Raw genomic sequence first — 11,777 nt, forward strand, 5'->3', positions numbered from 1 at the left:
GCATTGTCTAGTTCCACCCACAGTTACAAGTTTCAGCCCCCTTAAAAGGGGCAAAGGGATTGCCCTTTCATATGATTAATTTACGATGCACATGCCTTTGAGGCAGCAGGAGACAGCATCACCTACCATAGGTAGGGAAGATATAAGTGAACACTGCTCTCAGGTCTGCGTTTGTCGTGAACTCAGCCGCCACTTCCGACAGAGTTTTGGATATCATCCTAAAGAAAGGGGAGATCAAAGCCAGCAAGCCGGTGCAGTGCAGAAACCAGACCAAGGGCATCGGGAGCATTTTCAGAATTGCCATGTGGGCACTCCCTTTGGCGACTCTCTGCGGGAGGGCGGGAAAGCAGGGCGGAGAGGTGGGAAGAGAGAAAAGAGATGACGTTTAATGCACACCTGAAAGACGCAGCACGAGACCTCAGCAGTTACAAGCACAATAACTGAGGACTTCGGCATTCGCTAACAGGGGTCTGCAACTGGCGGCTCCGGAGCCGCATGTGGCTCTTTTACACCTTTGTCGTGACTCCGGGGCGGATACTAGCGAGGGGCGGAGGTGCATTGTGCGCCCCGACACTCCCCACTGTGGCGGGCGCTGTACTGGCTGTGACGTCGCATGGGGGCGGTGCGTGCGTTAGTCACGCACCGTCCCGACGTCACCTTCCCGCCCACCCACCTGCTACATCGTAAGGGTCACTGCATTGAAAGGGGCATGTACGCTGGTCACTGTTTTGAAGGGGAGTGAAGAACACACACACACAAAAAGGTAACTTGTTAATTTAACGTTTATTTCTATGAGGAGGAGTAATTCTGAGGGGTCAAACAAAGAAATAATAAAAAAGTGACAAAAAAGTTATTTTTATAATGACGAGTTTTGCGGCTCCCAGTTTTTTTTCTTCGGAAACGGGTCCAAGTGGCTCTTTTTGTCTTAAAGGTTGCAGACCCCTGCGCTAGGAAGATAGAAGTGGTTGTAGAGCAATTGGCAAAACAGAAGCACAGCCATGGCTGAGAGGAAGAGCGCATGCTATGCAGCTAGCAAGTGGATCAGTTAGCAAGTGGTTGGAAAGACTGACCCCCACCCCCAAGATCCTGGAGAGCTGCTGTTAGACGGAATATTTGATACTTGACTAGAGGGACCAAGAAGGGAACTTCCTTTGTTCAGAAGGCACGGTGGATATTCAGAACCAGCCAACCTAGGGATGGGTGTGGTACAAGTAGTAAATTATTATTATTATTATTATTATTATTATTATTATTATTATTATTATTATTATTATTGCTCCAGGATTTAGAAGCCTCTACGTTGGGTCCAAGGCTGCTTCCTTTTTTGCTGCAGCTCTTTTGATAACCTCGGTAAATATATGCGTTATTATATGCGTTATGCATTTTGTGAGGTAGATTCAGCTGAGAAAGCAAAACTGACTTCAGCACTGTCCCGGGACCATCGCAGTCAAGAAGGTATTTGAAACCAAATATTCTCTGTCACATAACTTGTTCTCTGTGATAGGCCATACTCCCCGACGGTCATTTTGTGATGACCCTCCCAGAATATGTCCTCAAATTTCACACAGACTACAGCACCCACAATAAAAATATAAGGCTGCAGTGCTGTTGAAGAAATTTAAGCTGACCTTATATGTTTTAGTTGCTTAATATGTTGAGCTTACTTCAAGGCTAGATTGCATTCTAAATTGCATTTCAAAAGTGTAAAAAATATCAGTTAATCTAACAAATGGGTTTAAGACTTTGCAGCCATAATAAAAAATCAAAGGTCTTTCACCAAGGCGCAATGAAAAAAAATGATTACCTTGACAAGCGTCACAAATCTGTCAATATTAGCTTCTTCGCCAGGAAATTGCTTCTTTAGGCCTTTGACATATTCCTTCTCCCCACTGTACAGGTAATACTTCTTGCAGCTGTCAAGATCTCCCAGGATGACGGTATCAAAGGGAGAGTCCATCTGAGCCCATTGGAGCTGCCCATCCGTGAGTTGATCAATCATCACACGTAGGATAGAGTTCTCCTGCATCTGCCCGATGTAATGGATTCCTGGAAGGCAATGGGTCAAGTGTCATAATGGAAAAAATGATAATGAAAGAGATTAGGTCCTAAATTTTAGAACTGGGGTGCATGTGTGTGCTGTGCATCTTTCAGAGTTGGCCTGCTTGGGGAGTCGGGTGGGTGGTGGAACAAGCAACTGATTTCAGTCCACAAATGATACACAACACAGCATAATTGATGACTCCGCCCTGGTAATTTGCGTTCTGCTTCCTTTGCATTTAAATTGAAATACTTTATTGTCACTTGTACAACTTGTATACAGTAGTCTTAATTCCCCTCGTTTACTGACGCACACCCACCAAACCCGAAAGTCCGTTGCCCTGTTGTTATCTTTTCATTCAGCAGCCTAACAGCCCACGGATAGAAGCTGTTCTTTACCCTGTTGGTGCGACTAATCATGCTTCTATACTTTCTGCCTGAGGGCAGGAGATCAAGAAAGTGCCGGCCAGGGTGTGAATCATCACCAGTTTTGTGCATGAGTAGGTGAAGTATTGGGATCTCAGAGCCACAGCGTATGAATGCGCCGCCACCTTGGAATATGAAGAATAAATGAAAGATGGGGGACAATGTAGTGATGACATAATTGTGTCCATGTGTAGCAGACAGCGAGAGAAATGTAGTTTTGTCAGGAGTCAAACTGCAGCAGATGGTATTTGCTGGAATCAATTCCTTTCTGGATAGGAAATGAAGAAGCCAACACTGGCAATTTCTGCGAGAGTTCTCCAACATCCCTACATGTATGCAGGGGCGTAGCAAGGGGGTGCAGTGGGGGAGGTCCGTCCCGGGTGTCACCACTGGGGGGTGACAAAATGCTGGGCGGCACTCACCATGGGGCCTGCAGCTCGTCCAAGCCACACGTCTCTCCTGGGAGTGACGCGGTGGCTTGGGCACCCGCAGGCTCCGCGCTGCCCCAAACAGTCTGCCCATTGCCTCCCCCTCAGCTGTAGGGCGACTGAGTTGGAGGAGGAAGGCAGACTCCTTGGAGGCCCCACGGTGTCCCCGTGGGCAGCTGGCCCCGCCCCGGGTGCAGGACACACGCGCCGCCCCAGGCGCCCGATCGGTTTGCTCCACCACTGCATGTATGTAGTTGTAACTGCTCAGGCCCACTCCCTGATTGTGCAGGTCACCTTACCTACGTCAAACTCGAAACCTTTCTCGTTGAAGGTATGGCAGCAGCCCCCTGCCTTCCCATGCTGCTCCAAGACCAGCACGCGCTTCCCAGCTTTAGAGAGCATCACAGCCACCGCCAGGCCCCCATAGCCGCTTCCAATGACGACAGCATCCAGGCCGTCAGGAACCTTGTCCCTGGAAAAGACTGGGAGACGGGGACAGAAGACATGAGTATCATGTAGCCGGGCTAGCTATTAGGCTATAGCATAAGAACGTAAAAGCCACATAATCTGGCATGTATTATCCCTGCTCTGTTCCCACACCACTCTCCCTGACCCCCCAACCTCCAAAGTAATCCTGTTGCTATAATCCTCGACCTACCTCTCCCACTCACATCTTCCTGCTGGTTATCCTAATTTGCTACATCACAGCCAAAATTAGATTGTGTGTAGGAACTCTCAGATCCGCCACAACAGAGAAGATCGAGATACACACACAACAACAACACCACCACCACACAAACAAACACATACACGCACCCCAGCTACCAGCAACTGCAATTTGCTTAGTATAAATGATGGAATTTCGGTGTGTGGAGACACAGAAGTGTTATTTTATCAGATGTGTTTGGAGGTAACTATTTGTAGCTTAGGAGAGCTATATATCAGGGGTACAACCCACTGGGAATTCTGTGTTGTGCAACTGAATTGTGCATACGCATCTGAGCACTTTAGCGTCCTTGCCCAAGTCTAGTTCATTTTGATAAGTAGACCCCCCTCACTGTTGGCAAGTTAGGATCAAACAAGATGAAATGAATAAGAATAAGAATATCTTTATTGTCATTGCCCCCTTCGGGGACAACGAAATTACTTCACTGCTCCATAAAAACACTAATTAAACAATACAATATAATACAGCAAGGGAGATTAGATGACTTTCAAAGTCCGGGCTTCCCATTCAGGGCCGAGATCGCTCTGGAGAAGAAGCTGTTCTTAAGACGACTCGTTCTTGTCTTCATCGACCTGTATCTCCGTCCCGACGGCAAGAGCTCGAAGAGACAGTGACCAGGATGCGATGGATCTTTTACTATGTCCAGTGCCTTCCTATGGCACCTTGTGGCATAAATCTGCTCTAAGGTGGAGAGTGGGCAGCCAACAATGCTCTCTGCTGCCTTAACAACCCTGCACAACCCCATCCTGTCCTGGGCAGTACAGCTTCCGTACCACACACATAAGCCATAAGTGAGCACGCTCTCAATGGCACAGTGATAGAAGGCAAGCAGCAGTTTCTGTGGAAGATGGGTTTTCCTTAGTATTCTCAAAAAGTACAGTCTCTGCTGCGCCTTCTTCACAAGCTCCCTTGTGTTGACACTCCAGGACAGATCCTCTTGTAATGCCATTCATGGAATTGTGTGAATGAACTGCAGGTACAGCCCCCCCAATTGATACCCTGGTATGGGGAGGAGGATTTAGCCCTTTGCTCTGCTGCAGCCTCAGATTCCCTGTGTGTTCTATTTTCACAAGGCAAACAACAACAACAACCTCACTTCCATTCATTCCAATGGGTGTTTCCTTCCCAATGCAATAGTGGAAATTCAGTTGATCTTGTTTGGCACTGCAGTTGGGGCTGAATCCTTTGCCCCCCATGCCAGGGTCCTGATTGGCACTGGGACACCCAAAATTTAGTGTAATAATAATAATTATAATAATATTAATTTATTATTTATACCCCACCCATCTGGTTGAGTTTCCCCAGCCACTCTGGGCGGCTCCTAATCGAATATTAAAAACACAATACAGCATTAAACATTACAAACTTCCCTAAACAGATGCCTTCAGATGTCTTTTAAAAGTAGGATAGTTGCTTATTTCCTTGACATCTTCCACAGGGTGGGCGCCACTACCGAGAAGGCCCTCTGCCTGGTTCCCTGTAACCTCACTTCTTGAAGGGAGGGAACCACCAGAAGGCCCTCGGAGCTGGACCTCAGTGATGAACGATGGGGGTGGAGACACTCCTTCAAGTATACTGGACTGAGGCTGTTTCAGGCTTTAAAGGTCAGCACCAACAAATTGTGCTCAGAAATGTACTGGGAGCCAATGTAGATCTCTCAGGACCGGTGTTATATGGTCCTGGAGGCCACTCCCAGTCACCTGTCTAGTTGCATATGGATCAGCCTTTAGACACTCTCTTGAGGGTTTCTAGTGGCATTCTCTTTACAACTGTCTGAGCCATATAAAAGTTTAGTTAAATAAAATATATTGATCTGTAGAACTGGCACTGCTACCACTGCCACATAATATTCATTCTCCACCTATAAGAAACCAGTCTTTTAAAGGGGCAGCACCAACACTTTGGAACTCCTTGCTTATTGACATCCGGCAGAAACCTTAGCTGTATTATTTTTGGTACCTGTTTAAAACATTTTTTTGTTTAGGCAAGCCTGTCGGAGCATGTAGAAGTTACCTGTGCTTTATTCTCTTTTCAGACACTGTTGATTTTAATCAACTTTTGAATGTTTTCAAATTCCTAGTCTTTGGGTTTTTTTTTGAGAATTTCAATTTTTTTGTAATCTGTTTAAAGGTTCACTTACAATCAAATGGTTATACACGTTTTGTTGGATAAATGTGGGTTTGCATTTAATCTGGAGGAACAGCTGAAAGGAAGCAGGGAGTAACAACTACCTGCAGTGCAACATGGTCTATTTTCCAAGGCACTAGGTGAAGTTAATTCAACCACATTTTATCAAATGAAGGGTTTTCCTTCCTCATTCTTCCCAGACTAGAATGGTGGCCAGGTCACTCTTTGGCAAAGAATTTTGCAGCCATTGTCATAAAAGTGGTATAGACAGCTTTAGGGGACAGCTGGTAGGAGATTTCCTTGAGCAGGGTTCTAAAACATTCAGATGAGGATGGACAGAATGCAGACTAAAGAACATGCAGAGTCATACCTTGGTTCTCGAACAGCTTAGTTGACGAACAAATTGGCTCCCGAACGCCCAAAACTCAGAGGTAAGCGTTCTGGTTTTTGAACATTTTTTGGAAGCCGAATGCCCAACATGGCTTCTGCGTGAGTGCAGGAAGCTCCTGCAGCCAATCAGAAGCCATGCCTTGGTTTTTTGAACAGTTTCGGGAGTCAAACGGACTTCTGGAATGGATTAAGTTCAAGAACCAAGGTACCACTGTATTGATAACACTCCACAGAAGAAGGTTCTAAACCCACCTTTAAATAAAGGGTCACCTACCCCCCCCCCCACATGGCAGATGAAATGGTAGACTTGGCTTCTATCATTCACCAAATCTTATAGCACATCAATTGTCTTACGATAGGGGTGGCCAGCTCCCAAGAGACTGTGGCCTACTCAGAGTTAAAAACTGGCAGTGATCTACCCCTCCATACTTGTTGAGCTTCTTTGGGGGGGGGCAGTAATCTACCAGTGATCTACCACAGATGTCCAGTGATCTGCCGTTTGATCACGATCTACCTGTTGGACGTGCCGGTCTTACGATGTTATCCCATTTGCCTTCGCAGCAAGGTAGATCAGCATCATTTTGTAGCGGGGCTGATCTAGCATATTGTTCAAAGTCCATCAAGAAAATCCATTACTATAAGAACTGAAATCCTTATGTCTCCTTAATAGAATCCCTAGTATGTTCAGCTCTCCAATCCAACAAACACATTAAAGAACAGAAGAGATGAAGTACCGTATTTTTCGCTCTATAACACGCACCAGACCATAACACGCACGTAGTTTTTAGAGGAGGAAAACAAGAAAAAAAATATTCTAAACGAAATAGTGGATATATGATTTTTGTGCTTCATGCTGTGGCCACAGACATGTGATCTGACAGTGAGTTTGGAGTAGCCCAATGCAAAAATCCTGAGGATCCATGTGGATCCATGCTTTGTAACCACGGAGGAGGGAAGGAAGGGGAACCATGGATCCTCTGTCCACGACTGCAGCAGATCCCCCCTGCCACCCGCAGGCATTCGCTCCATAACACGCACAGACATTTCCCCTTGCTTTCTAGGAGGAAAAAAGTGAGTGTTATGGTGCAAAAAATACGGTACCTGTGTTTTGTTAATATTCAAAGGAAATGAAATGAATCCAATCTGATTTTCTCCACTGCACTTACGGATACTGGGCGGGGTACCTGTGTGTTCTCCCTCATGTGTTCAACCCAGTCATAAGAGGGTTCTGTGCAGGGTAGCCTTACCCCGCTGCTCATGCAATTGCCAGGCACACACACATACCCCTGCTGGCAGTAGTGTTGGGCAAACATGAGATGGGTCCCTGCATGAGTATAAATGTAAAGACAATGTACACCTCCTTCATGTGAGGGGCAATCCTAAGCAGTGGCGTAGCGTGGGGGCATGGGGGGCCGTGGCACCAGGCACAGAATTCTTAGGTACCCCCATGACAGGCTCCCTTGTCAAGGCTGCATGGCTGACATCTTCTGGAGCCATGGGGAGGTGAGCAGATCCTGGGCTGTATCTTTGTGGCTGTGGCAGTACCTCCTTCTCCTCACAGCCGGCAAACAGATGCCTGCCCCTGGGTGGAACTCCTGCCAGCTGGAGCCCAGACTTTTCCTGGCCTGCGCTGGTCCTTCCCTGGGGCCTCCCTCCTGGTGTGTGTCTTTGAGCAAGGTGAGAGGAGAGGAGAGCCAACCACTTGCCTGGGACCCGCCAGCAGCTGACCTTGTGCTTCGCAGCTAAGGTGAGGCAGCCAGGGAAGGACTGTGCTTGGTGCCTCAGCCTGCTCTCTACCACCCTCCTCCTAGGCCAGCTGTGGCTGTGGCTTCAGCACTGCTGGGATGCCACCAACCCCGCCAAGGAAAGCTAGCCGCCGCTCCCGCTGGGAGCTCGCTTAGCTTAGCTGAGAGGGCGAACATAGTGACCTCCATGAGGGGCACCACAAGGATGCTTCGAAATTCACCTGTTGCCTTCTGCGCGATGTCTGCAAAAAGGTTAGGGGGCACACAATCCTTGCATTGTCCCGGGTGCTGCCAACACACGCTATGCCACTGATGCTAAATCAATCAGCCCCCCGCCCCTTGTGTGAAGGAGGTCTATGTTTGTATATCATAGGGTCTGTCCTCAAGTTCCCAAAACATATAGCCATCAGGAATGTGGCTTGCAAGGGCGAATGCACAAAGCTGGGGGAATGCACAAAGTGGGTTATTTTTGTGCTTCCCTCTTTTGCTTCACTCTTTCCAACTCACACTTTTGCCAGAGGGAAGAGGGGCTGGCTGTATTGGACCCCTAACTGGAAGCCAATAATGTTCTAGGAAATGACTGTGGAAGCTACCAGAGACATAATATGCTCAAGATCATGTTTAGCTCCTTTACAGTCTTGGCTAAATGACATCAGGGACTGCATTTCAAATTACAGTCTCAATGTCATTAAAAAATAATGTCACTACAGCAACAAGACTAGTTTTAGCAAAGTGGTGGAGACCAGAAAGCTCTCCAGCTTAAAAAGTTATCAGAGAAAGAGGACTGCAGTTAACAGCCTATAAAAGACCTGCTCAAAAGCAAACTAAATTCCAATGGGACAAGCCAAATGAAGCTAAGCATTTTAACACCCCACTGATTCCAGCCGGAAAGTTAAACATGTGCTGTACAACAGCATCCCATACATACTTACACAGTGTTCAACGGTATCAACTCCCAGGAAAGTTTGCATAGGGCTAAAGCTCTCTCTTCCATTCAAAGGGCTCAGTGCTGGCTGAATTAAACCTCCGTTAGATGGAAAAGGAATCACTTTATTTACATCTATGTAATATACAATATTCAGTATAATATGAATTTTCTATTACAAGACTCTAATGCAAGTGTGAAATTTGATACTGGTGTTAATACATATTTTTGCTATTACATATTGCTAGCTCCTAACCTGAAATTCACCATTTTGTCAAGAAAAGAATATCTAAGTCAGTCTCCTTCATAACACAGCTGAAATGTAATTATTCCCACCTAGCAGGGTTCTATTTATTTAGGGCTCAAGTGAGTCCGAGGTACAAGTGTTAGCAGACAGAGCAAAACCAGGAAGATTTTAACTAGTTGCTTTTTAAAGGGGGTGACCTAGGGCCAGTCACCGTCTCTCAACAGCAGCCTGCCTCACGAAGTTGTTGCGAGGATAAAAATGGGGAGGGGAGAACCACGGAAAGCTGCTTGGTGAAAAACTGTATAACTTGCAGTGCTAAGGCAACAAAAAGAAGCTGCCTTGTAGCAGGTTAGCCTATTTCCCATCTAGTACTGACACCTGCAACTTTGATTGGCAGGGTCTCCAACAGAAGTGGCTCTTTCCCAATGCATGTTTTTAAACTGAAAATACCAAAGAGGCAGAATTTGGGGACTTTGGCAATCAAAACACGAGATAAAGAAGAGAGCGCAAAATATGGTCTGAAACTCAACATCAAAAAAACGAAGATCATGGCCACTGGTCCCATCACCTCCTGGCAAATAGAAGGGGGAGAAATGGAGGCAGTGAGAGATTTTACTTTCTTGGGCTCCATGATCACTGCAGATGATGACAGCAGCCACAAAATTAAAAGATGCCTGCTTCTTGGGAGAAAAGCAATGACAAACCTAGACAGCATCTTAAAGAGACATCACCTTGCCAACAAAGGTCCGTATAGTTAAAGCTATGGGTTTTCCAGTAGTGATGTATGGAGGTGAAAGCTGGACCATAAAGAAGGATGATTGCCGAAGAATTGATGCTTTTGAATTCTGGTGCTGAAGGAGACTCTTGAGAGTCCTATGGACTGCAAGAAGATCAAACCTATTGATTCTTAAGGAAATCAGCCCTGGGTGCTCACTGGAAGGACAGATCCTGAAGCTGAGGCTCCAAGACTTTAGCCACCTCATGAGAAGAGAAGACTCCCTGGAAAAGACCCTGATGTTGGGAAAGATTGAGGGCACAAGGAGAAGGGGATGACAGAGGACGAGATGGCTGGACAGTGTTCTGGAAGCTACCAGCATGAGTTTGACCAAACTGCGGGAGGCAGTGGAAGACAGGAGTGCCTGGCGTGCTCTGGTCCAGGGGGTCATGAAGAGTCGGACACGACTAAACAACAACAACAAATACTAAGCTCGACAGCCCGCTAAGCTCTGAACTAAACAGCGCGCGAAGCAACAAAGGAGGAAGAAAACCCTTTTTTAAGGCTGCAGTCCCGTGCTCTCTTGCCAGCCCGGGAGCCCCACGGAACAGCGCCTTAATCCGCAGTAAACATTCCTAGGAATGCATTGATCCCTTCGCTCTGCCACCACTGGGCATCGTTCACGCGCCGCTTGACCCCCCACCCAGCAGCCCCGTTTCGGGGGGCTCCCTTTGCCAGCCTGGCAGCGCCCCCCGCCGGGGCTGGCCGGTGGCTACCTTGCTTGAGGACCTTTCTGCGCGCATCTTTGTCGGTCACCAGAGGCGCGGGCGGCCGCCTGGAATCTGCCCGGAAAGGGTTGGAAGAGGGGCTCCGGGTGCCCAGAGCTCTCCAAATGCCCAGGAGGAGGAGCGCGCCCACGAGCGCGTACACCCACATGGCCGCCCCGGCAAGCGCTGCGAGGACGCCAAAGTGAGACCCCGGCTCAAAGAGCGCAGACATAGCACCACCACCAGCAGCCGCCTCCTCCTTCTAGTAGGCTGGCCGCAGCGCGCTCCTTCCCCTTAAAGGCGCAGTCCAGCCTCTCCCTGGGACAAGGGAGCATCCTGCCAGGGAGTGCCAGGCATCCTCTGAAAGTGCAGCCAGGAGATCTTTGGAGAGCGGAGGGCGAGGGGTCTGGAAGAGCGGACGATGCATCGATATAAGGAGAGACCTGTCAGGGTTGCGCAAGGCCAGGGGACCTGTGTGACCCTCGAGGTTCTGCTGGCTTTCAACATGGCCATTGCTCAGGGATTATGATTATTTATTAAATTTGTATACCGCACTTTATCTGACAACCACAGGGTCAAAACATCAAAACACGACATTGAAACACAGAATACATATGATGGGAGTTGGTCTCCAACAACACTTTTTAGACATGCATGCATCGTTTTGAGATACAGTAATTCAGTTGTGCTAGCAAGCTGGAGGTAAAGCTTCTTGGATATTCTCTGCGTGTGCAAGAGAATAATTTGTTCCAGAAAGAGAAGAAGTTTCAAGAAGCAGAAGGCTGTGGTTGTTCTGTCTATGCAGGGACATTTTCTGTGGGTTCTTTGGACGTCCACAGTGTGAAGGAACTAATGATAACAACGGTTTTGTGTAACTTGTTGTATAACTTGTTGTGAGTCTCTGCAGAGACAGAGGGAGTCTTGGACTCTTGCTGGACTCTAAGCATGCCTTGACCACAGCAGTGGTGAATGTCTGTATATAGTTGCTACCAATATGCTTTTATACCTGTCAAGTAAACTTCTACACTTGACTGAATCTTAATGGTGTCCATGAGTGTTTATTGCCTACTTCCAAGGAAGGAGCTGTGCTGAGATGTAACTCTGCTGAGTATAGACACTGGCACACACACACACACACACACACACACACAGAGCGAAAGTGATGCCAGACCCAATCCTTTCTAAATCATCCATCAGGGGTTGATGGATTGATCTAACAAAACTAACCCCTTTCCATCCCGGA

General features: G+C 47.4%; 1 protein-coding gene across 2 annotated transcripts in view; it reads right to left on the minus strand.

Moving 5' to 3' along the window:
* LOC308574149 (all-trans-retinol 13,14-reductase-like) overlaps positions 1-10,793 on the minus strand; it is a 35,639-nt gene extending 24,846 nt beyond the window's left edge. For both annotated transcript variants that reach the window (XM_081171678.1, XM_081171677.1), the window contains exons 1-4: positions 10,544-10,793; positions 3,191-3,373; positions 1,805-2,046; positions 127-328 (exon numbers count right to left, since the gene is read on the minus strand). In XM_081171678.1, coding sequence (XP_081027804.1) covers positions 127-328; positions 1,805-2,046; positions 3,191-3,373; positions 10,544-10,766 — 850 coding nt within the window. In that variant the 5' untranslated portion in view covers positions 10,767-10,793. The remainder of the gene's footprint in view (positions 1-126; positions 329-1,804; positions 2,047-3,190; positions 3,374-10,543) is intronic.
* Positions 10,794-11,777: the final 984 nt, after the last annotated feature.

Source organism: Podarcis bocagei (genome assembly GCF_964188305.1).
Source record: "Podarcis bocagei genome assembly, chromosome: 15".
NCBI lineage: Eukaryota > Metazoa > Chordata > Lepidosauria > Squamata > Lacertidae > Podarcis > Podarcis bocagei.